The 23,910-nt window shown below is 45.2% G+C and overlaps 1 protein-coding gene across 7 annotated transcripts in view; it reads left to right on the top strand.

The window, feature by feature from the left end:
* dlg5a (discs, large homolog 5a (Drosophila)) overlaps positions 1-21,507 on the top strand; it is an 87,484-nt gene extending 65,977 nt beyond the window's left edge. For all 7 annotated transcript variants that reach the window (XM_063191561.1, XM_063191560.1, XM_063191558.1 and 4 more), the window contains 15 exons: positions 409-566; positions 1,053-1,142; positions 1,714-1,882; positions 5,820-5,982; positions 6,903-7,036; positions 7,463-7,639; positions 9,347-9,533; positions 11,214-11,362; positions 12,943-13,113; positions 13,481-13,677; positions 15,131-15,274; positions 15,923-16,050; positions 16,344-16,453; positions 20,936-21,045; positions 21,216-21,507. In XM_063191561.1, the coding sequence (XP_063047631.1) occupies positions 409-566; positions 1,053-1,142; positions 1,714-1,882; positions 5,820-5,982; positions 6,903-7,036; positions 7,463-7,639; positions 9,347-9,533; positions 11,214-11,362; positions 12,943-13,113; positions 13,481-13,677; positions 15,131-15,274; positions 15,923-16,050; positions 16,344-16,453; positions 20,936-21,045; positions 21,216-21,319 (2,191 nt within the window). In that variant the 3' untranslated portion in view covers positions 21,320-21,507. The remainder of the gene's footprint in view (positions 1-408; positions 567-1,052; positions 1,143-1,713; positions 1,883-5,819; positions 5,983-6,902; positions 7,037-7,462; positions 7,640-9,346; positions 9,534-11,213; positions 11,363-12,942; positions 13,114-13,480; positions 13,678-15,130; positions 15,275-15,922; positions 16,051-16,343; positions 16,454-20,935; positions 21,046-21,215) is intronic.
* The last annotated feature ends 2,403 nt before the right edge of the window (positions 21,508-23,910 follow it).

Raw genomic sequence — 23,910 nt, 5'->3', positions numbered from 1 at the left:
TCATTTTTGTCATTCATTAGCAGTTGAATCAGTACTTTGGAATTTAAGACAAAAGTAATAGTTCATCGAAAAGTAATTATGCTAATAACTGTGTCCCTGCAGAGAATGTCCAGGCTTGTTGTCCTAGAAAGTGAAAGACTCTGGTCCACCGGGCTACAGTGTTTTCGGTGTCCCTGAATGGTTAACACAGAGCCCCAAGCTGTGTGTTTTTGTGTTAGTGGGAAGGTGTGCGGGTGGGGTTGAAGAAAACAGAGACGAAGAGCCAGAGAGAGAGAGAGGGAGAATAAAGGGCACAACACTGCTGTTCTGGTCGAAGGTGAGCCACCTTTGCAAGCACCCAACTCCTACTGTATCCCCAACCTCCCAACCCCTCCCCAATCCCCACTCCCCAATCCCACACCCCTGCAGTCCCCAGCACCAAGGGCGTCTGAGCCTGGACCTGAGCCAGAGCCGAGAGAGGCCGAGTGGCCACTCGCTCCCGGCAGAGCCCTCGGAGTCTTCGACCCGCAGCAGCCGATCCTCCTCCTCCCACGGCACCAACTCCCTCCCCTCCAGCGCACGCCTCGGTCAGCATACACACACACACAGATATACACACACACACACACACACACACACACACACACACACACACACACACACACACACACACACACACACACACACACACACACACACACACACACACACACACACACACACACACACACACACACACACTCATGCGCTTTTTTTACCCATGCAATGCAATATGCACGCAATGTCCAAACATACAATATGCACGCAATGTACAGACTCGATATACACACTAACTAGATATACACACACAGAACTGTGCAGAGGTGAGGAGAAGTACTCAAAACATGCATTTCCATTTTTGTATTTGGTGTGTCTGCAGCAGAAATTAGATTTATGTCTAATTGTATTGTAAATTGTATGTGTAAATAATTTAAAGAAAAGGCAAATTTGTGGACAATTCGTACAGAGTTCCATATGACTTTGAACCTTCCTTAGGTCACAGCCAGCAATTAATTCCCTAATTTGTTGATCAGGTTCAGCAAATAATGTCCAGTATCGCACTGAAAGGATAAAGATCCCATCCACCCCCAGATACCCGCGCTCCATGCTTGGGTCTGACCGAGGTATGTGCCACAGGAACGCTAGCTCATTGACTTAAATTCATGTTTACAGAAAAGTAACGGTCACACAAAGAACTTAACACAGAGAAGCTACATCAGCTTGTGCGTTCACGCTGATGAAGACCATTTTAATTCCAAAATTCTCACCATGACTGGAAATGATCCTTCTGATGCCGAGGCGGTCATCATAATTGGGTCTGGTTTAATCCTCTACAATACCCTCTAAATTTTAGTGAAGTCTATTTGGCTGAGACATTTTTATCACTCGTAAAGTTGTACTGAAAGTGTTGCCAAAAATGCCTTTAGCCTCTTTCTAGTTGATGGGAAGTTTTTTACTACATATTTGTAATATTGTAATATTGTCTCAGCCACCCCTTCTGTAGAGTTGGTTGCCGTTCAACATTTCCATTGCAATATGTCTTCAGAGTTCTCAGAGGACTCAAATATGGTGCCTACTTTATCTGGTCCTGGTATGATAGTTGGTGAGTGCTGTAAGGGCCATATCTCCCTTCCCCCTCCCCCCACTTACTATACCTCCCCCACCCCACCCCACCTCAACTCACCCCCCTCCCAGGCTCCCTGTCCCACTCGGAGTGTAGCAGTCCCAGCCTGATCACACCGCCGCTCTCCCCCCTCAACCTGGAGACCTCATCCTTCACCAGCAGCCAGTCACAGGGCTCCATCGCCACCCTGCCCCGCATCTCCGTCAGCCCCGTGCCCACCATGGAACGACGGAAAGACCGGTGAGGAGAAAGTGGAAGGAGGAGGAGGAGGGAGGCCTTGTGCTGTAGCCCTACTGGACTAGACTCTTTCACTTTCTCTCACCCTTTCTTAATAGCTGGCTTGCTGCGTGCCTTTCTTTTCTGTGGGCTTTCTATCAATGATTGGGTTTGCCTTCAGTCTATCTATCGCATCCTGACTAAATGTGGCATACGTAATCTCTTTTGTCCAATGGCATTGGGTTTAACACTTTCCCTCTCAATAACATGGCTCCGCCTCTGTTCACTGTTGGCCTTTCTCTCCTGGGGACTTTCTGACCGTTGGGTTTTGCCGTCTGTCGATCACGTGCTTCCCAAACGTAGCATACATCACTTCACTGTTATGTTCAATGCCATTGGCTTTAACCCTCGCACTTACTAACATGGCCTTGCCTTTGCTCACAGACTTAATTACTAAAACAAGTCTGACAGGCGGACAAAGATGTGTCCGTCTATGCACTGCTGCCTTGTGGACACAGGAGAGAATGACAATTGAAAGAATGCATTTTGGACAGACAGACAGACAGACAGACAGACAGACAGACAGACAGACAGACAGACAGACAGACAGACAGACAGACAGACAGACAGACAGACAGACAGACAGACAGACAGACACTCTTATAGAGATGCTAGGACGTATCTAAAAAGTGAAACTCTCCAAACCATAGATGAATGACCTGACTGAGTATGTTGTCAAAATGCAATATTGAAAAGAGATACGAGTGTGGTGGTTAGTACCATACCATGTCTTGCATTTGCCAAGCCCCCCACCACACACACACACACACACACACACACACACACACACTACTCCCACCCCTCAGGGTGCTTCCATCCGAAGACACCGCCAACACCCCCCCAACCATGGTTGCCAGGCAACAGCACCCAGCTCCGCTGCTCTATTTAGACAACCCTGCATGATCAGTCTCAGCGGGGAGAGGGAGACTCCAGCTGCACTAAATAGGGATCACATTAAAGGGAAAAGAAAATTATCTCCTTTCCTTTTGTTTTCTTCTCTTCTGTTTTTGAATGTTCATGCTGGAAATTTGCGTCTTGGATGAGGACCTCATGAATTTTTTTGTTTGTTTTCTATTTCTTTTTTCTTCTTCTTCTTTTTGAAAGGGAGCCACATGCGTCACTTCTCCTTTTGAACTGGTTTCTCCACTGTCCTCCAGCGGTCATTCCATTTAAAACTCTTGAGTCTCACCGTTCTGTTTTTTTTTTTTTTTTTCTCGTTCATAATTTCTCTCATAATTTCTCATATCCCCTAGTGTCTTAGTGTCTCACTAAATTTAAACCTCTTCTGTCTTCCTCCTCCTGCTCCTTCCGTCCCTCGCTCCCTCTGTCTCCCTCCTTCCATTTTCCCTTTCTTCTTATCTCTCTGTCCTGATGTATCTTCCTCCTCTTCCAGATATCTGTACCGTAACCGCTCCTTTCTGAGAATCCCTCTGGCTGCTAGGCCGAGGTTCTCCTCTCTCCGGAGCCTGAGGTTGGTTCTGGTGGTATCGCCTGCCGTCTCTCTCCCTCTCTCCCATCCAACGCAGGCAGGCTGGGCTCTGTGGGGGGTGGGGGGGAGGAGAGAAAAGACAGGAGAGACAGGCAGCCAGGATTCACGAGCTACAACACAGTGCCATATATTCCAAATGACCTTATTTACCTGTCCAAATGTCCTAATTGGAAAGGTAAAATCAGTTCATTTGGAATATGCGGCAACGGATATTAGCGTCCGAGTCCAAGTTGCCCATCACTGGAGAGGGATAATTAAGGGGGTTGTTGATATCTTGCAGTCAGTGAAAAAGGGAAACCTGAATCATCATAGCTGATGTGATGGCGGTAAAGCAGATTAGATATTGGTCACATCTTGTACTGTATCGTCAGTCTTCAGATTAACATGATGTGGCATGTGCAGTCAAACATGATCAATATTTTGAGCCATATTTTAAGCTTCAACAGTGTGTATAGTCACAAATTATACATTCCATTTAATCATGTTAAGACGTTTTGTGATGTTAGATGTAGAGGTGCTCCGATCACCATTTTTTGGGTCCGATCACCGATACCGATCACCAAAAATCTTTATCTGCCGATTACCGATCATTGCCGATCACAAAAATGATTTCCTATTTTTTTAATAGCCTATTAATTATCCTTATTGAATACCATTTCTGCCCATAAACCAATCAATCTTAATTTGCACATGTCTATTATTAGGCTATTATTATTATTATTATTATTATTATTATCATCTTTCAGACTAGTGTTGGTAATACAGTCTACAGTATTAATCAATGTATAAGTTATTGCATAGAATAACTAAACTATTTAAGATTGAATTGAAACTGAAACATTACATCAAATAGTCTTCCACATACGAGAAAAAAACAACCTGTCGCTTTAAATGAGCAGCCTCGTGAGGAGAGCCCCTCCCCTCTCTGTCACCGTCCACAGTTGCAGTGCTCCACTACCGTTCTGAATCTCTCTCTCAAGTTTTAACCACATCTGTCGCCGTTTGGTGTTTCAGCGACTATCAAACTAATCGACTGACTGCCAATTACAACTTTGAAAACAATAATTGACATGTTTGTGCTGACAACGTGAAGTTGTCGCGTGCTGACCAAGGCAACTACACAGGTTATAACGTAACATGCTCACTGGCGAGTACTCAATCGCAAATTACATTGTCACTCAGGTAAACGGCGCATGGATCGGAAAATCAGATCATTGTTGATGCAGATATGGTTATGAATGGTGGAAATGAAGGGGGGAATGGCGAAAAGTTATAGACAAGCAAAGATGCCTTCTTTTGGTGCAGTTGCAGCTGTGCAGAGCCAGCGCCTACATGCAGCGCCAGGTGTAAAGGCAAATGGTTGCGTGAGGAATTTAATATCTCTCGATCGGTTTTTTGATCGGCATGTTTTTCCGATCACCGATCAGGCTATTTTTGGCCATTATCGGCCGGTCATGATCGGCAGCCGAGCAATCGGAGCACCTCTAGTTAGATGTTTGTAAAGCAGCATAAGTACCTGCTATTCAAAGGATTGTGGTAATCACAATGACATCACCAATAATCCTGCGCATAGATGCTGACTGGCTCTTTTCTCTCTTAGATTGCAGGTGATGTTGTACATTATTGACTGATTGCTAAAGTGTTGTCATACTTTAATGTCTGCGGATGGATTGTTCAACTTGTTGTCATTGTCCCGTCTCTTCACCCAGAGTCTGGCTGTTGGGCTTTTTTTATTTGTTTGTGACATGCATGTGGCATTTCACATGGATGTGTGTTAAAAAAACATCCATGAAAAAGAAAACCCTGCTTCAATCTAACAACAACTAGTAATAGTAGTGTTCGGTTTTTTAGATCTTTTTTTGTTGCCTTTCTTTGTTTCATTTTTTGAAGTTTTTATGTTGGATGTGGTTATGGCTCTCCGTGGAGATTTCAAGTACGGCCCTTTAATGTTGTCAAGTACTTGAAAGCATGTGTGAGTGTGTGTTTTAATGAGTGTGTGTTTGTGTGAGTGTGTGTTGTGGCATTTGTTTGAGACGGCCTATTCATGCACACCCCCTCCTCCCCCTGTGTGTGTGTTAAAGTGTTGCTCTCAAGCTGGTGTAGCGTACCCTCGAACCCTTTGCTTTTCCTGTGTTTGTTATGCCAAGCTGGTTGGCATGAGCGGGGCTGCCGAACAAGAAGCCTTGGTTTCAGCAGTGTTGATATGGCATGAGGGCGCTTGGCTTCCTTCTCTTTCTCTGCCTCTCCTTCTCCATCTCTCTCTCGGATGGCTGCATTTTGTGGTCATCATGCGTGGCACAGGGGCTTCTGCACCCAGGGCCTGGTCCTGAGCGCACGCTCTGATTGGTTGATTGTTGTTTTTTTTAAACCGCCATTGGTTGATTGTCGTTTTGTGCCTACCCTTGTTTGAAGGCCGTACCTGGAGGAGCCGCGGAACGTGATCGTGACCAAGGGCACCGAGCCCCTGGGCATCTCCATCGTCGGCGGCGACAACGGCGGCATCTTCGTCTCCAAGGTGACCAGCAACAGCATCGCGCAGCAGGCGGGGCTGGAGTATGGGGACCAGCTGCTGGAGGTGAGCGGTGCTGTTGGGAGGGCGAAGCGGGGCTGTCAGTGGGTCCACTGAAGGGGTGTGTCCAACAGAACTGCTCTGGCACACATGCATGCACACCGACACATGCTCACACATTCATGGACACACACACACACACAGATGTGCGCTCAGATATACAAGCACTGCACACACACGCACACACACACACACACACACACACACACACACACACACACACACACACACACACACACACACACACACACACACACACACACACACACACACACACACACACACACACACACACACACACACACACACACAATGCCCTTGAGCCCTATACCTTAGTGAAGACAATGGGCTGGTCAGTAGCCAGCAGTTGCTCCATGTCAGGCCATGTGAGGCCATGTTGCCTGCACTCAGGTACCAGCCTCGCCTGACTGAGCATGTGTGTGACAGGGACATGCATTGTGCTGCCTACTCTGCTGGGTGATTAATTTTTATGTCCCTTCTCACTATCCTCCTCTCTTCTGTTATTCTCCTCTCCTCTCCTCTCTTCTGTTATTCTCCTCTCCTCTCCTCTCCTCTCTTCTGTTATTCTCCTCTCCTCTCCTCTCCTCTCTTCTGTTATTCTCCTCTCCTCTCCTCTCCTCTTGTGTGTCTTCTCGTGACATTATTATCCTTTGTTCTGACTGCCCTCTTTTCTCTCCTCTCCTCTCCTCTCCTCTCCTCTCCTCTCCTCTCCTCTCCTCTCCTCTCCTCTCCCTCTCTGTCTTCTCTCTCTCTCTGTCTTCTCTCTCTCTCTGTCTTCTCTCTCTCTCTCTCTCTCTCCTGTCTTCTCCCTCTCTCTCTCTCTCTCTCTCTCTCTCTCTCTCTCTCTCTCTCTCTCTCTCTCTCCCCCTCTCCTTCTCTCTCTCGCTCCTCTTTTCTCTCTGCAGTATAATGGCATTAATCTGCGTAACGCCACGGAGCAGCAGGCGCGGCTCATCATTGGCCAGCAGTGTGACACCATCACCATCATGGCCCAGTACAACCCTCACATGCACCAGCTGGGCAGTCACTCCCGCTCCAGGTAGCACACGCCTCTGGCAACCTCTTATCGCTGGAACAAAGGAAGGAAATGATTTTTGATGATGTTCAAATTAGGGCACTGGGTGATATGGCAGTATTTTTGTCTAATTACCTGATTTACAATTTCGTTCAGGAATCGATATGTAATTGAATCACCCTGAAGGCTCTGATTTACACCTGTGCTGCAGGTTGTGGTACCATACCATCATGACATAATCTATGTTGTTTATCTGCATTGTTCTACAGCACAAGGGAATAGACCGCAGTGCTCTGTAAATCTTCACATATTCCACATCATTTCAATTTACTGGGTCTCAAAATGGCAATTTGTACAGTAATCTCCATAGGAGCCATCGCCACCTGATGGTTCCCGGGTGTTTAGCAAGCTTGTTTACTTTTTCCTCTCCCATTTTGCCTCCGTCCACAGCTCTCGTCTGGAGCCCATCAACACGCAGCCGTCATCGGTGGTGGTGCCCCAGGGCAGCGGTGCCACCACCCCCGACAACCACTCCACCATCGACACCCTGAGCGAGCAGGACGAGGGCACGCTCACGCCCTCCTCCAAACACACCACCCCCACCACCAGCCCCCACACCCACGTCAGGTAGTACTGCCACTGCTACTGCTACTGCTGCTGCTAGTACTAATAACAGTAATAGAATAATAGGGAGACCACAGTAACCCCCCTCGTCCAAACACAACACCCCTGCCACCATATCCCCACAGCTTCATCAGCAGGGGCGGTTCCAGACATTTATTCTTGGGGTGGCAAAGGGGTGGCGAAGTATATTTCCGGGGGGCATGCCCCTATACTAAGGGAAAAATATAAACACTATATAATCGACACACACACTTATGTGATACAGTGAATCCCTTAAAGTGAAACCCTGCAACCTAAAGTTCTATGTCTGAAATGATGTCAAGCATTAAGGCTATTGGTCACAATCAGGGCTCTTAATTGGGGTGGCAAATCATATTTCTGGGAGGGCAAATGCCACCCCCTGCCACCCCTTAGAACCGCCCCTGTTCATCAGGTGCCCTGTTCATTTGCTTTGTTTGTTGGTCTGTGAGTTTACATTAGTTTAGTTTAGTTTAGATGACATTACAATACACTTAGCTGATGCTTTTTATTCAATATGCCAGTCATTCAGGCACAGGGTATTGGCTGAAGTCTGTGGAGCCGTGCAGGGTTAGGAATAGTGATGGGGCGAATGGGATTCAGAAGCTATAATCCAGTGCCACATATTCCAAATGACCTGTCCACTTTAACCATGCGATTGCTTAATTGGACAGGTAATACCAGGTAATTTGGAATATGTTCAATCCAGTGATTGTAGCTTCTGAATGCAGGTTGCCCATCACCGATTAGGAGACCAGCTCAAGAACACTCCAGGGGAGGTGTAAAGGAGGGGGAAAGGGTGGCATTTTGAACCTGCAGCCCTCTGATCCAAAGACCAACTCCCTACGCAGTTGGCCACGGTTGCCCACAGTTTGTTTTTGTTCATTTTACATTTTAAGCAATTCAGGCATTTGTTCGTTTAACATACAAAACAAGAACCCAATCCCAAGGTTCAGAATTAAAGTATCAGTGAAAAGGTATTGAGAAAGTAATCTCGAAAAGAAGAGCTGTGACTGAGACAATAAGACGGTCAAAGTACGGTCAATACCCGTAAGTTTAAGTTAGAAGTTTGAATTGTTAAGAAGAGAAGTGCTCTCGACCTTACTGATCCAGAGAGATGATATTGATCTCCTCCCAGCTGATGGTAAACTGGATGAACCCGTCTAGTGGCCAAAAATATGTTTGCCTGGCAAGTTAGTCTAGCCCTGCTCACTACACCAGGCTTCAGCCCATGCTCACATATCACCTTGCACAGTTTTTACTTGTTTTTTATGTATTTTTGGGGGGCTTTTAGGCTTTATTATTATAGGACGGTGTGAGAGTAGACAGGAAATGATTGGGAGATAGAGATGGGGCAGGGCCGGGAAATGACCCCAGCCGGATTCGAACCAGGGTCCCCATGGGCAATGGAAGCCCAAATGTGGGGGGCTTAGCGCGCTGCGCCAACAGTGCCCCAAGCAGTCTTTACTTGTTTGCAATGAACTATCAGGTCTCCCTGCAAGCTTTGCCCATAGTCTCTCATTGAACTGCTCAGATTTTTTTTTCTTTATTCCCCCGCCATCCAGTAACTCCATAATAACAGATTGATTTTTGGTCTCTGGCTACAGCCGAAAGACACAGCCACATGATTGTGTATCCCTCGCCCCTTCCCTTCCCTTGACATCAGTGCATCATTTCTCTCCGTCCCTCAAGGATGTCGTCGGATGTTTCCAGAAAGATTCCGGAGCCGCGGGTGGTGACGGTGTGGCGGGGGCAGGCGGACCTCGGGGTACAGATCGTCGGGGGTCTCCTGAAGGGAGTCTTTGTGGAGGGGCTGGAGGACGACAGTCCGGCAGCACACGGCCCAGACGGGCTCATGGCTGGAGACATGCTTCTAGAGGTATATAGACACATTCACTCACACACATACTTGTCCATGCAACCACATACAGTGGATATTAAAGTCTACACACACCCCTGTTCAAATTTCAGGTTCTTGTGATGTAAAAAAACCCCCAATTCATTTCACAACCTTTAGGTCGAAGGTTTTATGCCACACTGACTGGTATTTTCCTTAACTTCAGTTTCATTAGACCATAACACATTCTTCCACATGCATTAGGTAGATTTCGGATGTCTTTTTGCCAAATTAACGCCAAGATTAAACTCCAAAAAGACAGTGAGTGACCGAGACTGCTGTAATAAAAGCCAAAGTATTAGTTTAAGGGTGAGTATATTAATGCAGCCATGTTAAAGCTTTAAAGGGAGAAATAGAAAGTAAAACAACTTTGAGTTTGAATTTCAATTGCATCATACAGTTGTAGTTTACAGTAAAGGTGGCAAAAGTTGTTAATAATTAGTCATCTATCTGTCAATTTGTTTACATCATGGCATTTGAACAGGGGTGCGTAGACTTTTTATACCCACTGTACCCTACAGGTTTTCTAGAGGTTCACACACATACAGACATTCCTATTCCTACAGTACTCAGATACACATACATGTTCATACAGAAATTTCAAGAAAGTTGACAAGGTTTACACATGCACATACATATGCATCATTCACGCCTACACATACATCACAGACACACATTGACATGCATCTGCCAGTACTACACACACACACACACACACACACACACACACACACACACACACACACACACACACACACACACACACACACACACACACACACACACACACACACACACACACTGAGTGATTACTCTTGGGCTTTTGTTGTGGCCCCTCTGTCCTCATGCTAGAGCTCCTTGTCTTCCTGGCCTATTGTTCCTCATCGATCCCTCCTCTCTTGCTCTAGCTTTCTTTCTACTCCTTCTTTTATTCTTTCTCTCCCCATTGTATACAAGCCATTTATTTGGGTTGCAGGGAAAACTTGTGATATCCAATTCCTGGCAGGGCCTTCACTAAGCGCTCTGCCAAAGAGAATTGGACAGAACGAACTGTACCTCGTCTCTCTCTCTCTCTCTCTCTCTCTCTCGCTCTCTCTCTCTCTCTTTCTCTCTCTCTCTCTCTCTCTCTCTCTCTCTCTCTCTCTCTCTCTCTCTCTCTCTCTCTCTCTCTCTCTCTCTCTCTCTCTCTCTCTCTCTCTCTGGGTCCCAACATAAATGTCATTTCATCTCCTCACAGATTGCATCTCCCTCAAGTGGAAATCAATCAGGCTGCATTTAATTCCACAAAGAAGCCATTTTACCCTGGATCACTGCTGGTGTGCCTTGCTGGGTGTCGATGTATATAGTACACTATTTGCCATGGGGGATATGTTAGTTGTAATGCTGCTGCTTGTGCAGCCAGATGAGGGGGAGGGGGTGGTTGTAAACATGTAGCCTACTTTTTATTCATGCTTTTTACCTTTTGGTTTTAATCCAGGGGTGGCCAAACTATTGCTGGTGGTCCAACTACAGACCTTTGCCTCATGTGGGAGATGCTGTTCAGACTGGCGCTTTGACTATTGCTCTATTTTGACTATCGTGTGTGTCTTTTCCTGTGCGGTCCACAGTGCTGGTGAGTGAGTTGTTGTCATGCCGTGTGTCTTGTGTCCTCCTCCTCTGCAGTACTGTTCGGTGTCCATGAAGAACAAGACGGCCGAGGAGGCCTACCTGGAGATGCTGAAGCCGGCCGAGAGTGTTACCTTCAAAGTCCAGCAGCGCCTGGACCTGTTCAACGCACTAAAAGACACTCCCGGAGAAGGATTCTATATCAGGTGAGAGAGAGGGAGAGAGAGTTTGAGGAGAGAGCGAGAGAGAGAGCGAGTGAGAGCAAGAGAGAGGGAGAGAGAGTTTGAGGAGAGAGCGAGCGAGAGAGAGATAGAGAGACGCGTGGTCCACGCAGGCTTGTTATGCGGCATATGACTAATCCTCCCCTAAGCATCCTGCAAAGTCTGCGAGCGAAAAGGACAGAAGATCTACATATAGAACATTGGTGTGTGTGTGTGTACATTTGCGTGCGTGCATGTACGTGTACGTGTGTGTACTTAACACTCTGTGAATCTCTTCCCACATATTCCACATTTAAGATTATATCTCTCTCTCTCTCTCTGTCAGTGTAGTCTTGTGTCTGCTGTATTTGGGGTATTATATTTAGAAGCACTTATGTATTATTTTGTAGCATGCTGTTCTCGTACGGTTAGGCCTGGAGGTATCTTCTGCTTTTTAATGTGTCAGAAGCTGGGGGGGGAAGAGGCGGGGGGGCGATGCAAACGAGGTTGGAACTTTTTTTTTGCAGCTCCAAAATAGCCCGTGTTTGTTTTTGCAAGTGAAATTCCTCTCGTCAGCTGTCGCAGTGGCTTTGTGTGTATGGGTGTGGGGGAGGTGGAGGAGGGGGGGGGGGACTCATGATGTCAGCGCCCGCAAATGTGCCACCGCCAGTTCAGTCCTCTCCGGTTCAGGCTGACAGGAGCACAGACGGCACCCTTAAGCATGAAGGATCAGATTCTCCTCCTCCCCTCCCCTCCCTTCCCCTCCGCTCCGCTCTCCTCATCCCTTCTTCCCTCCTTCTGTCTTTCATTCTGGCTTCTCATGGAACGGTTTTATTCTCTGGTTGGGCATGTCCGTTGGCTCCATTGGCTATGAGATACAGAATCAATTCTATGGCCGTCTACAATCTTGCCGCTGTCCAATCTGTCCCAACTTTCTCCACGGTGCCGTTTCCTCTCGCGCCAACCCATTCTTCTCCTCCATCCTTCTCATCGTCCCCTCTGCCCATATCAGTGCTATAGTTGAGTAGAGCTTTCAGTCACTCTACTTTTGGAATTCACTCCATCCAGACATCTGTAATATTGACTCTCAACCCCTTTTGAAATCCAGACTCAAAACCCATCTCTTCCAGTTTAGCGTATTCACTGTGACACTGTTCAACGTTCTCTTATTGTACGTTAGCCTTCTCTGTGCTTTCACTGTCTTGTTGCTCTTTGCACAGTGCCCTTGAGTGTTCTGTTAGGCACTTCTAAATAAAAAGTTCATTTTATTTGTTTTATCTTCTCCCTCCTTCCACTATTCCTCCCTCCTTCTGTCTTTTGTTCTGCCACTCACTGAACTGTTTTGTCCCCTCTTTTCTTTTCTTTATAAAAAAAGTATCAGGCATTTTAGTGAGGCACTGTGAGAGAGAGGCACTGTGACTCTGAGACTGGACCCAGAGGTGCCATGGGCACCTGGCCACAGATGGTGCAGGTGTGTTTGCACTGTGCCCCACAGCTCACCCCCTGAAGCCATTTTTCATCTCTTTTTCTATCTCTCTCTCTCTCTCTCTCTCTCTCTCTCTCTCTCTCTCTCTCTCTCTCCACAGAGCACTTTATGATCGGACAGGGGAGTCGGAGCTGGACCTGTCGTTTAAAAAGGATGACATCCTCTACGTGGATGACACACTACCAAAGGGCAACTTTGGCACTTGGATGGCCTGGCAACTTGACGAAAATGCACAAACCATGCAACGGGGTCAGATCCCCAGTAAATACATGTGAGTGGCGGAACACACACACAATCACAGTTAACACACAACTCTGGTGTAAAAACATTAAAGGCGACATATACTGTGGTATGGTTGCCAAATCAATTGACCTAATTAATGCTAAGGGTGAGAGATGGGACATCAAACAGCACACATCAAATTATTTATCAAATTATACTCTTCTATTACCAAATGTAAAGAGTTTTCGTGGACTGTAAATAATCTTGGAAATATGAATAGGGTTGATGTACAGTCCTTTAATGTTGTTCAATGTACTTTAGTTGATGTACTTTGATGTACTTTACTTACTTGGCTATTTGGTCTAATGGCTAATTTGTCTTATTGCATGCGTGCATGTGTGTTTGTGTGTGTTCAGGATGGATCAGGAGTTCTATCGCAGACACAGTATGACTGACATGAAGGATGAGAACGGCTCGAGTAAAACTCTGTCGGCGGCGGCCAGGCGCTCCTTCTTCCGGCGAAAGCAGAAGCACAAGCGCAGCAGCTCCAAAGATGGCAAGGAGCCAGTGGCCCTGGACGCCATCAGCACTGACTCCATCCCATTTCTGGAGGGTAAGAGATGAGGAGGCGTGCATGCATGCTTGCGTTAGACCGAGTATGGTTTGGTGTGTACTGTATGTACGGAGGCTGCACAAGTTGCTATTGCATTATAGATCATTTGTGTAATCATTTGTTCTGAAGTGCTCTGGAATTGTAGAAAAACACCTTTAAGGTGCTTGGAATGGGCGAACAACAATGTTTGAACAAGCATAGACTGGGCACGTGGGCAGTTTGTGTTTATAAAATGGCAATGTTGAAATAAAGTCTTTTTTTAATACTTTTTGGACAAGAAAAATGCCTTGGACTCGCAAAGCAAGATCTGTCTCGAGCCAGGTTAAGCAATGGTATGGTGACACGGCCCTTGTTCAAGTATGATGGTCCTTGCTCCCACATATTTGCAGCTGACTCTGGGGTGTAGTCATGACATAACTAAGCAGAAGTTGCTGCCCTTTTTGGGCAGTCATGGGTGAGCGGTTAGGGCGTCAGACTTGCGGCCCAAAGGTTGCTGGTTCGACTCCCGACCCGCCAGGTTGGTGGGGGGAGTAATCAACCAGTGCTCTCCCCCATCCTCCTCCATGACTGAGGTACCCTGAGCATGGTACCGTCCCACCGCACTGCTCCCCATGGGGTGCCACTGAGGACTGCCCCCTTGCACGAGGGAGGCATAAATGCAATTTCGTTGTGTGCAGTGTGCAGTGTTCACTTGTGTGCTGTGGAGTGCTGTGTCACAATGACAATGGGAGTTGGAGTTTCCCAATGGGCTTTCACTTTCACTTTCGCTTTCACTTTTTTCATGCAAAGTGTCATGGGGGCATCAATGTATCATGGGGGCATCAAGGTATCATGGGGGCATCAATGTATCATGGGGGCATCAAGGTATCATGGGGGCATCAAGGTATCATGGGAGCATCAAGGCATCATGGGAATAAGGTGGACACAGTACTGTATTAGTCTCTAGCTGCTCCCAAACGGTTGATGTGCTACCAAACACAGAGTACTCCTTTGAGTGTAAAACTGTCTAGACCCTTTTTGGGAAATTAGATTTGGGTTAAGGCCAAAAATGACCTTGACCTGGTTTCGTTTTCAAAAAAGTTAGACGTACGACAGAAAAAGACTTCCATCACAATTTCTGGAACTATTCTAAGCCATGCCTGCACACCACCAAACATCCCCAAACCCAGAACAATTCAACTCCCTCCCACCCCAAAGGGTTTGGACTGGATTGCCTGCATCCTTTTGATAGCCGACAGTTTCTGTTTTTTGTCTGTTTGTGTTTCCTGTTTGTGTACTTATGACATATGTGAGAAATACATCATCACAATTTCAGGTGCTATACTAGGCTGAAACTCCCCATCCCCAAATAAATCGATTCTTCCCCAGCCCAAGTGGGGTTGGGGGGCGCGATACTAGTTTGCACGTTGTGACGACAGTGTTGTTTTTGTGTTTCTGTTTGGTGTTTTTGCAGACTATGTGAGCCTGGCCTACCAGCGGGTCCAGAAGGTGGAGTGTGCCTCTCCCCGGCCCGTTCTCATCCTGGGGCCGCTGCTGGACCCAGTCAAGGACATGCTGGTCAAAGAGTCTCCGGGGAAATTCTGCAGATGCGTGCTTGGTGAGAAGCCTTGCGCGCGCACACACACACACACACACACACACACACACACACACACACACACACACACACACACACACACACACACACACACACACACACACACACACACACACACACACACACACACACAATGCACTGGAATAGCACACACACACACTGCAGGATGACCTCATGTAGTCCATAGAAGCCGTAGGCAAACATTTCTCCCAGTGCACTTCCTAGCATGCAGTTTTTAATTTGGGCCCTGGTGGTCAGTGGAACATCTAATTATATTTCACCCCTTGTTGTAGTTAAATTGTTAAAAGTAAAAAGTGTGTGAACTTGTATTATGCCCTATTATCTTTCTCTTCCATCACAATAATGTCCATGTGAAATCTGTGTTTCATTTGTTTTCATATATCAGTTGGCTCTTAAGCTTGTTGTGCTGATTGTGTTGTAAGGAATGAACTGAACACAGTGCATCAACATAATCCACTTTCCCCTCACCATCCTTGTTGCTTGAAATCCTTTTTCATTTCCGCGTAGCGCTGTTTGGCATAGGAGGTCCTTGCGCTGCACTGTGCTATGCAGCCCATAAAAATGTACTATGCAATATGATTTGTTTTACTTTATGTCATCTTTAATTTATTTTCTCTACACCTGCAGAGGTTATGAAGGCGTCTCAGCAAGCGATTGAGCGCGGTGTCAAAGACTGCCTGTTCATCGACTACAAGAGGCGTAGCGGCCACTTTGATGTGACCACCGTGGCCTCCATTAAGGAAATGACAGAGAAGGTAACAGTTGGGATCGGTCTATATCGCGTCCATCCTGCCATTTCACCCAAATGCTTCACACCAAGCTTTGCTCAGCTGTCCCAATTTTACGTGTGTGTTAGTCAATAAAAAATACTTTGTAACATACAGTCAAAACTAGCAAAGGTGTTATAATGGCTTTGTTCCTTATGATTTGTGTGATTCTATGTAGCACCAAGGTGCCTTTCAAACTTTTGTTCGTGTTGTTTCTCTGTACAGTAATGATAGTTGGGGATCATCACTCATGAGCTTGTCTTGTCATTTCTCTTTCCTAGGACTCTCACTGTTTGCTTGACATTGCACCTCACGCCATCGAGCGGCTTCACAACGTTCACATATATCCAATCGTCATTTTCATTCGCTACAAAAATGCAAAGCAGATAAAGTAAGTGGCCTGTCTCATAACTCTCTCCTCTCAAAACTTTGGCTGTAAATCTGTCTTAATCCCTGTCTCTCCCCCTCTTCTCCCCCCTGACTCTCATTTTTTTTTTAATGGCTCCAGAAACTAACTTTACTAATGGATCAAAGACATTTTGTCCTCACTTCACTCAAGTTTCTTCCTCTCTCCATTTAAACATCTACACTGGACAATTATGCTGTAACCACTATTTTTTTACCAACAACTTAAGTAGCATTTAAGTTTAAAATTGTCCAGTACATCAAGTTTTATGTTAAGGGTGCCAGATAGGGATTCATTCTCATTGAGACATTGACTGGGACACCAACCGTTCAGTTTAGTGGTTTTCAGGCTGATTAGGTACTGTTCGGGTACCGCTCTTTCACTTGCCGACCTAGCTGTAGAAAGAACTTCAAATTAGAACTTAAGGTTGGGCTATTTCTCCTAGACTAGACCAAGTTCTGGACTGTAAGTTACGCAGACGCTCGAGAGCAAGCGACGTCCTCTTTCAATTTTTAAAATGATGTCTGTGTGCAGTAGAAGCTGACACACTTTAAAAGGGATATGAAAAAAGCTGACTTATCAGATAAACACTGCGAAGAGTGTGTTATCATCTCCCCCCTTATCACTGTATTAATGGATTATATAAGACTACCATTGTGGCTGTGCTGCGGAAACATCTCAGTTGGTCCCCATGTAAAGGAAGTTTAGCTTTTGTTTCCTGGAGTTTAAGAGGTGATGAGGACCTGTGTGTTTGTTTGCTTGTTACCTCCGCCAAGGAGGTAATGTTTTCGGTCGCGTTGGTTTGTCTGTCTGTCTGTTTGTCTGTTTGTCTGTCAGCAGGATAAGTCAAATTTGTGCTAACGAATTTGGCTGAAACTTTGTAGAGTTGTTAGTAATGACCCAAGGAACAAGTGATTGAATTCTGATTGTGATCCGGAGCACGAACCGGAACCAGGACCGTTTTAAAGAATGAGTGCGTATACATGCAGTTCAGTATCCCGAATATGATCGGGATATTAAGTATCCAGAATTTGCGTTTGCGCATATAAACACTTCAGTATCCCGAATAAGCCCTTATTCGGGATACTGAGAAATCGGGATATGCTAGGTGGAGTTCTCCGAAAGAAGCCGGGATACTGACGCATGTATACACCTTATCCCGAATACAGGGGCTTCCCATGGAACGCTGTTGCTGGTATCCAGGCTACACGCATTTGAAGAGAATTCTATAACGGCCAAGAATGTAGACTGGGATATAACGTTCTGTGCGCATATAAACACATTATCCCGAATATGATCATAACCGGGATATGCCTCATATTCCGCATACTGAACTGCATGTAAACACACTCATTCTTCACCATTGCTGGCCTATAAATCTAGACGCCCCTAGTGACCAGAAATTGAATTGCGGGAACTCCACAAAAAGAAGACAGAAAGACTTTGGGTGTAACACAGTCAAATGTTCTATCAAGCAGCTTACTTGGCGGAGGTCTATGCTCTCTGAGTGCCTCTAGTTTTTTGGTGTGAAGGTAGCCGTCAGCATTTCAAATAAAACTACACAGTTACATACAGCACATGCACACACAATATACAGTACTGTACATTATGATGTGGTTGTGAGAATAGGATGCTCTTCTGTGCCTTAAAGCAACAATGCTGTGAGAAGGAGAGAGGGAAGAAGGTGCAGGCCTTCTAGTGAAAGTGAAAGCCCATTGGGAAACTCCAACTCCCATTGTCATTGTGACACAGCACTCCACAGCACACAAGTGAACACTGCACACAACGAAATTGCATTTATGCCTCACCCGTGCAAGGGGGCAGCCCTCAGTGGCGCCCCATGGGGAGCAGTGCGGTGGAACGGTACCATGCTCAGGGTACCTCAGTCATGGAGGAGGATGGGGGAGAGCACTGGTTGATTACTCCCCCTGTGATTAACTGTGCACATACTACATGTAGAGCTACTGTAGCTTTCCATCTGTGGATTGCTGATTGAAAGCAGCAGTGAACTAATGCCTTTCACTATTCGGTTGTATTGCGAGCAGTGTGTATAAATAGTGTTTACTGGAAAGATCATGGTGTGGGAGCCATCTTTGGACCACCAATTTCTTGGCAGCTGCGATTTCTGTTAACCATCATTTTCTTGTTTTCTCTGTGATGGGAAACCTTGATTCATCAAGTAAGAGGTGCAGGACAGGATCAGTCAGAGTAGATTTTATGTCCACAGTTTAGTTAGAAAAGACACAACATCTGGACAGCGCCACACACGGTGCATAACAGACCCCAGAACAGGGCAATTATTACAGTATTTTATTATTCATTTCCTATTGATATGATCCCATGAGCAATGGAAGTAGATCCTAGAAGTACATATTTTATATGTATGCATGCACTGTAGACGCATATTCTGGTCATGCTCTCACTACTGTATGTCAGAAAGTGGGTCTTGGAAGTACATGCGTATATAAAAATACATGTGCATGTGGATTCTGATTATCCACTTGGCTTCCACTATCTTCAGTGAACCGTAGTGCGGCAGATCCTCCCCCTCACAGTTTGGTGAGCAAATTGGAAACGTTCATTTTCCTCTTCAGTCACCTTGGCTGCAAGGACTGGCAGCGTTTCCTCAACCAAGCCCCCCACCACCCCCAGCCCCAACCTTCAGGATTTGCCTGGGTTTATGTAAATGCAGCCTCTCTGGCTTGGAAATCTCTCCCTATAGTCTCTCCTCAGTCACAACACCACTCACTGTCAGCCACACTATCACAGCAAACCAAAAAAGAAAAAGAAAAAGAAACAAAAAACAATCTCTCCCGCAGTAGAGCCTCTCATGTGGCTGTGGATTGCACCGTGGATGATGCAAGTGAGGGCTGTGTGCACAAGAGCAAAAGGCAACCTCCCCCTGCCCCTACCTGCCTCTGGCTGCTCTGCTCTGGTGCTGGTTGGGGAGAAAGTGGGGCACAAACTGTTCAACAGCAGGGCATATGGCGTGTCAGGTCAGCACCAGCCAAATGCCACCAGTCCCCTGGGCTATAGGATGCTCGCTCAGCTCAGCTCAGCTCAGCTCAGCTGAACAGCGGCGGCCATTCCCCCACCGTTTATTTTGAACAGTATCTTAATGCGTCAATAAGGTACAATGTGAATACCATACCATCTCTGATACAAGATGTAAAACATGAAATGTATCAGAAGCAATACTACACACCTGTGGCGGCCATCTTTACTCTGAAGCCGTGTTGTGACTCGAACTGCGTACTGTATGCGTAGTGGGAAGTCATTAGCCCTTTGAGGAGTAAGGAATTTCTAGAGGTTCTTCTAGAATTTTACTGGAACACTCTACAGCTCCCATAGACGTCTGTGTTAAAAATCTCACAAAGACATTATGACATCATAATGAGAACTCAAAATTTGGGCAAAATTCTAATCACATATTTGTGATGGTACTCCTCAAAGGGTTAATGTGGTGAGGACAAGGCAGGGCCTGCAGTGGTGTCTTTTTTTTGTCTTACTGGCTGCTGGCATAAATGGGTGCACTAGGTCTCCTTTTGATGGGCTATTTTAAATCTCAGTCTCTTCCTCTTTCTTCTTTTAATGTACGCGTGCGCACGTACACACACACTCACTCACTCACTCACTCACTCGCTCTCCCTATTCTGCCCCTTTCTCTCTTTCTTTTGCTCTCTTCTTTTCTGTCACAACACCCCCCCCCCTCTCTCTCTCTCTCCCGCCCACAGATTCCACTTCTCTTTGCAGCCCACACACTTATGTAATCCCAAACAGCTGGAGAGAGAGCTCCATTTTTCCAACTTGTGTATTATTATTATTATTATTATTATTATTATTATTATTATTATTACTATACTTGTTATTATGATAATTATTACTTGTATGTGGTCACTTGCCTATTGATGCTTGTCCGTTCACACATCCCTGCTTCCCGTTCTCTTGTACTATTATCTAAACAGTTGTTCAGATCAGGCTTTTAAAAAAAGGACCAATCCATGTTGATATTGATTTCTCCCAGCAGGACACTAATTTGGTAGTTGGTAAAATATACAGGTCCCTCTAAAAAAATTAGCATATTGTGAGGAAGTTCATTCTTTTCCATAATGCAATCATAAAAATTGAACTTTCATATATTTAACATTCATTGCACACCAACTCAAATTTTTCAGGTCTTTTATTGTTTTAATACTGATGATTTTGCCATACAGCTCATGAAAACCCAAAATTCCTATCTAAAAAAATTAGCATATCAGGAAAAGGTTCTCTAGACGAGCTATTAGCCTAATCATCTGAATCAACAAATTAACTCTAAATACAGGCAAACGATTCCTGAGGCTTTTAAAGACTCCCAGTCTGGTATATACAGAAGGACCTGTATATACTGTATGTATTTAGACTGTATATACGATAAGGTTTGTGTTTGTTTGTATATCAATCTGTAATTGATTTGTTCTTTTGAAGGGAACAAAAGGATCCAGTGTATCTGCGGGATAAAGTCTCTCAAAAACATTCCAAGGAGCAGTTTGAAGTCGCACAGAAGGTTGAGCAGGAGTATAGCAAATTCTTTACAGGTTGGAGTTGTTGTTTTTTTCTGTTTAATTCACACACTTCACACGGCAGTTTTACCACGATATGGAATCCATATAATATTTCAAACTCTGTCTCTCTCACTCTCTCGCTCTCTCTCTCCCCCTCCCCCTCTCGCTCTCCCTCTCTCCCTCCCTCTCTGTCTCCTCTGCAGGTATTGTCCAAGGAGGCACTCTGCCCTACATTTGCACTCAGATCACAACTATAGTTGATCAGGAACAGAGCAAAGTTCTGTGGACTCCTCTGGGCCCCACGTAGAGCTCTGAGAAGGCCCTGGAGGCTCCCTGCCTTTCATCTGTGGTCACACGCGCACGCACGCACACACACACACACACTACACACTACACACTACACAAACACTGTCTCAAATCCACATATGTGCACAGACTCTTAAAAAATATATACATTCTTTAAAAAAAGGTACACTAAAACCAACACTACATTTATAGTGTTTTATTTTTCTTACTTTATGTTGATCGTAGCAATCCCAGAAGTTTATGTGCGTGTGTTTGTGTGTGTGTTTGTGTGTGTGCATGTGTGTGTGCGTGTGTTTGTGTGTGTGTGTGCGTGTGTTTGTGTGTGTGTGCGTGTGTGCGTGTGTGCGTGTGTTTGTGTGTGTGTGTGCGTGTGTTTGTGTGTGTGTGTGTGTGTGTATTTGTGTGTGTGCATTTGTGTGTGTGTGAGTGAAGGGGGGGTTATAGCACTGAAGTTTTATGTTATGTGTTCATTTTTTGGTCTTCCCAACGGACATCTGATGTTTGGTAATGCTGCATTGAAGACACACGTTTACAGAGAAGAAAGAAAGAGTCGAGTCAGTGAATTATTTAATGTTTTTATTTTGTTGCTTGTACGTGTAACTATTCCTCTTTGTTTACCCTTAGTCCAAGTCTTTTGCTTAACCCAGTAGTCAGTGGAGTTCAACCCAACCATTATACTGAGCTGCATGCGAGTGGCTTATTTCTCTTAAGACACACATCACTTGGCTGACTGGCACACGCCAGAGTGTTGCAAAAGGAAAAATGGTAATATGTGACGGGTGGTGAATACCTAGTAAATAAAGGAAACACCTTTTAGGTGGTGCGGAAAAAACTTGAATATTATATTAATAGGCGTTGAGAATATGAAGAATGGAGTGAGCGGAAATGTACGGGCCAAATGGAAGTGCCTTCAGGAGGTCTCCTGAGCGTATGACAATGGCATGTTTTGTATGAGAGGTGAACAGGGGGGGGGACCTTACAAGGCCCCCCCTACTCGCCTACAGAATGCACTCCAGGGCAGGACAGACCACTGTGTTAATCAGTAGAATAAACAATCGCTCTTAATCCACTACAAATCATACATCTATAAAAGAATACTTTGTACTAAACACATGCTGAAGTACAAACTCGCATGTACTTGTCCGTGTGCAATCTCAGATGAATATATTTGACTGTGTGTGTGTGTGTGTGTGTGTGTGTGTGTGTGTGTGTGTGGTGTGTGTGTGTGTGTGTGTGTGTGTTAGTTAAACATGTAGGTAATTTTAAGCTTTTTTATTCATTTTTGTCTCCTTATTTGTGCTTGTCAGTCACTTTTACACGTGTTGCCCATTTCAAATCATGATGGAGAGGGGGAAAAGATGCAGGGGAGTGGTGTTTTTTTTTTCTTCTTTTTAAAAAAAAATCTCTTACAATATTAGTCACATTGTTATTTATTTTTTCTATATTGAAGAGGCACACTAATCCCCATTCCTTTCTGTTGAGTTGTGAGTAGCCCTCCCTCCCTGCACTCAAATGGATGTGCCAAATCCTTTTGTCTTGTCTCCTATATGTGTTCTCTTGTATTTTTGCACCTGCAAACAAACCCCAAGTTTAGCAATTCTTAGGTTTCCTGTAGACCGTTTGTAATTGTTACCTTCATTTTATGGTTAAAAAAAGAAAAACTTATTTGAGTGTATCACACATAATGTTCCTTGCATTTCATCAATGGCCTTTTACTCAGAAATTGTAAAAAAAGAGAAAAAAAGTTCTTCATAGGCCTATATTCTCATTTGAAAAAAAGGGATATTTAATTGCACAGATTTCAGTGGGGGAAGACTTGTGTTTCAGGCGTAATGTTGTGTTTTAAATTAGGCAATTATTGTCTTCAAGTGAAAATTAATGTCTATTTTTTCGTAAAAGATAGCGAGAATTTGGTGAAGAAGAGGGATGCATCATGGTCTGGTGGTATTTTTTATAGAGGACGGCTAGATGACCGGTACTGTTGTGATTGGGATCGCCTTATATTGAGAAAAAAAAGAGAATATGATGTGTATGAAATATGGTGGCATTAACAAAAGAGTAAAAAATATTTTCTGTATCACACAATCCCATCTGATGTATCACATTGGAACTTTTCACTGTAGGGCCCTTGTAGCAAGGACAATTAGGACATGGTCTGCTATCTAATAGCACACCACTTAATCACTATTTCTGCCTTGAGGCTTTTATTTTGTGGTATAGAACATTGGCTATGGTCTTTAAATAATATTGGTTAAGTGAATGGAAGCGTTTCTATCTGGTCTCTGCACTGTATAGTATAGGGAAGATGTGTGCGGTTCCATCCCCTCTGCTGTAGCCACGGGGCGGATGTGAACTTGTCCCTCTGAGCCACAGCAACAGCTGAAAGACCAAGAGCCTTAGGACAGCAAAAGCCCTCAGTAAGTGGAATGCAGAGCCAAACCCCCTCATACAAGCATCGCCTTGTTCTATCCTGTTCGATTGGGCCTTCCAGACACGGCTGCAATGAAGTCGTGATACTGTAACAGGCACCGCATGCATAGCTGTGGGGAGATCTGCACCCACCCACCTGCCAATCAGGCCCGTCTAATAACG

The sequence above is a fragment of the Engraulis encrasicolus genome, chromosome 24 (genome assembly GCF_034702125.1).
Source record: "Engraulis encrasicolus isolate BLACKSEA-1 chromosome 24, IST_EnEncr_1.0, whole genome shotgun sequence".
Classification (NCBI taxonomy): Eukaryota; Metazoa; Chordata; class Actinopteri; order Clupeiformes; family Engraulidae; genus Engraulis; species Engraulis encrasicolus.
Note: the sequence above shows the minus strand (reverse complement) of the source record. Positions and strands in the feature narration are given on the sequence as shown.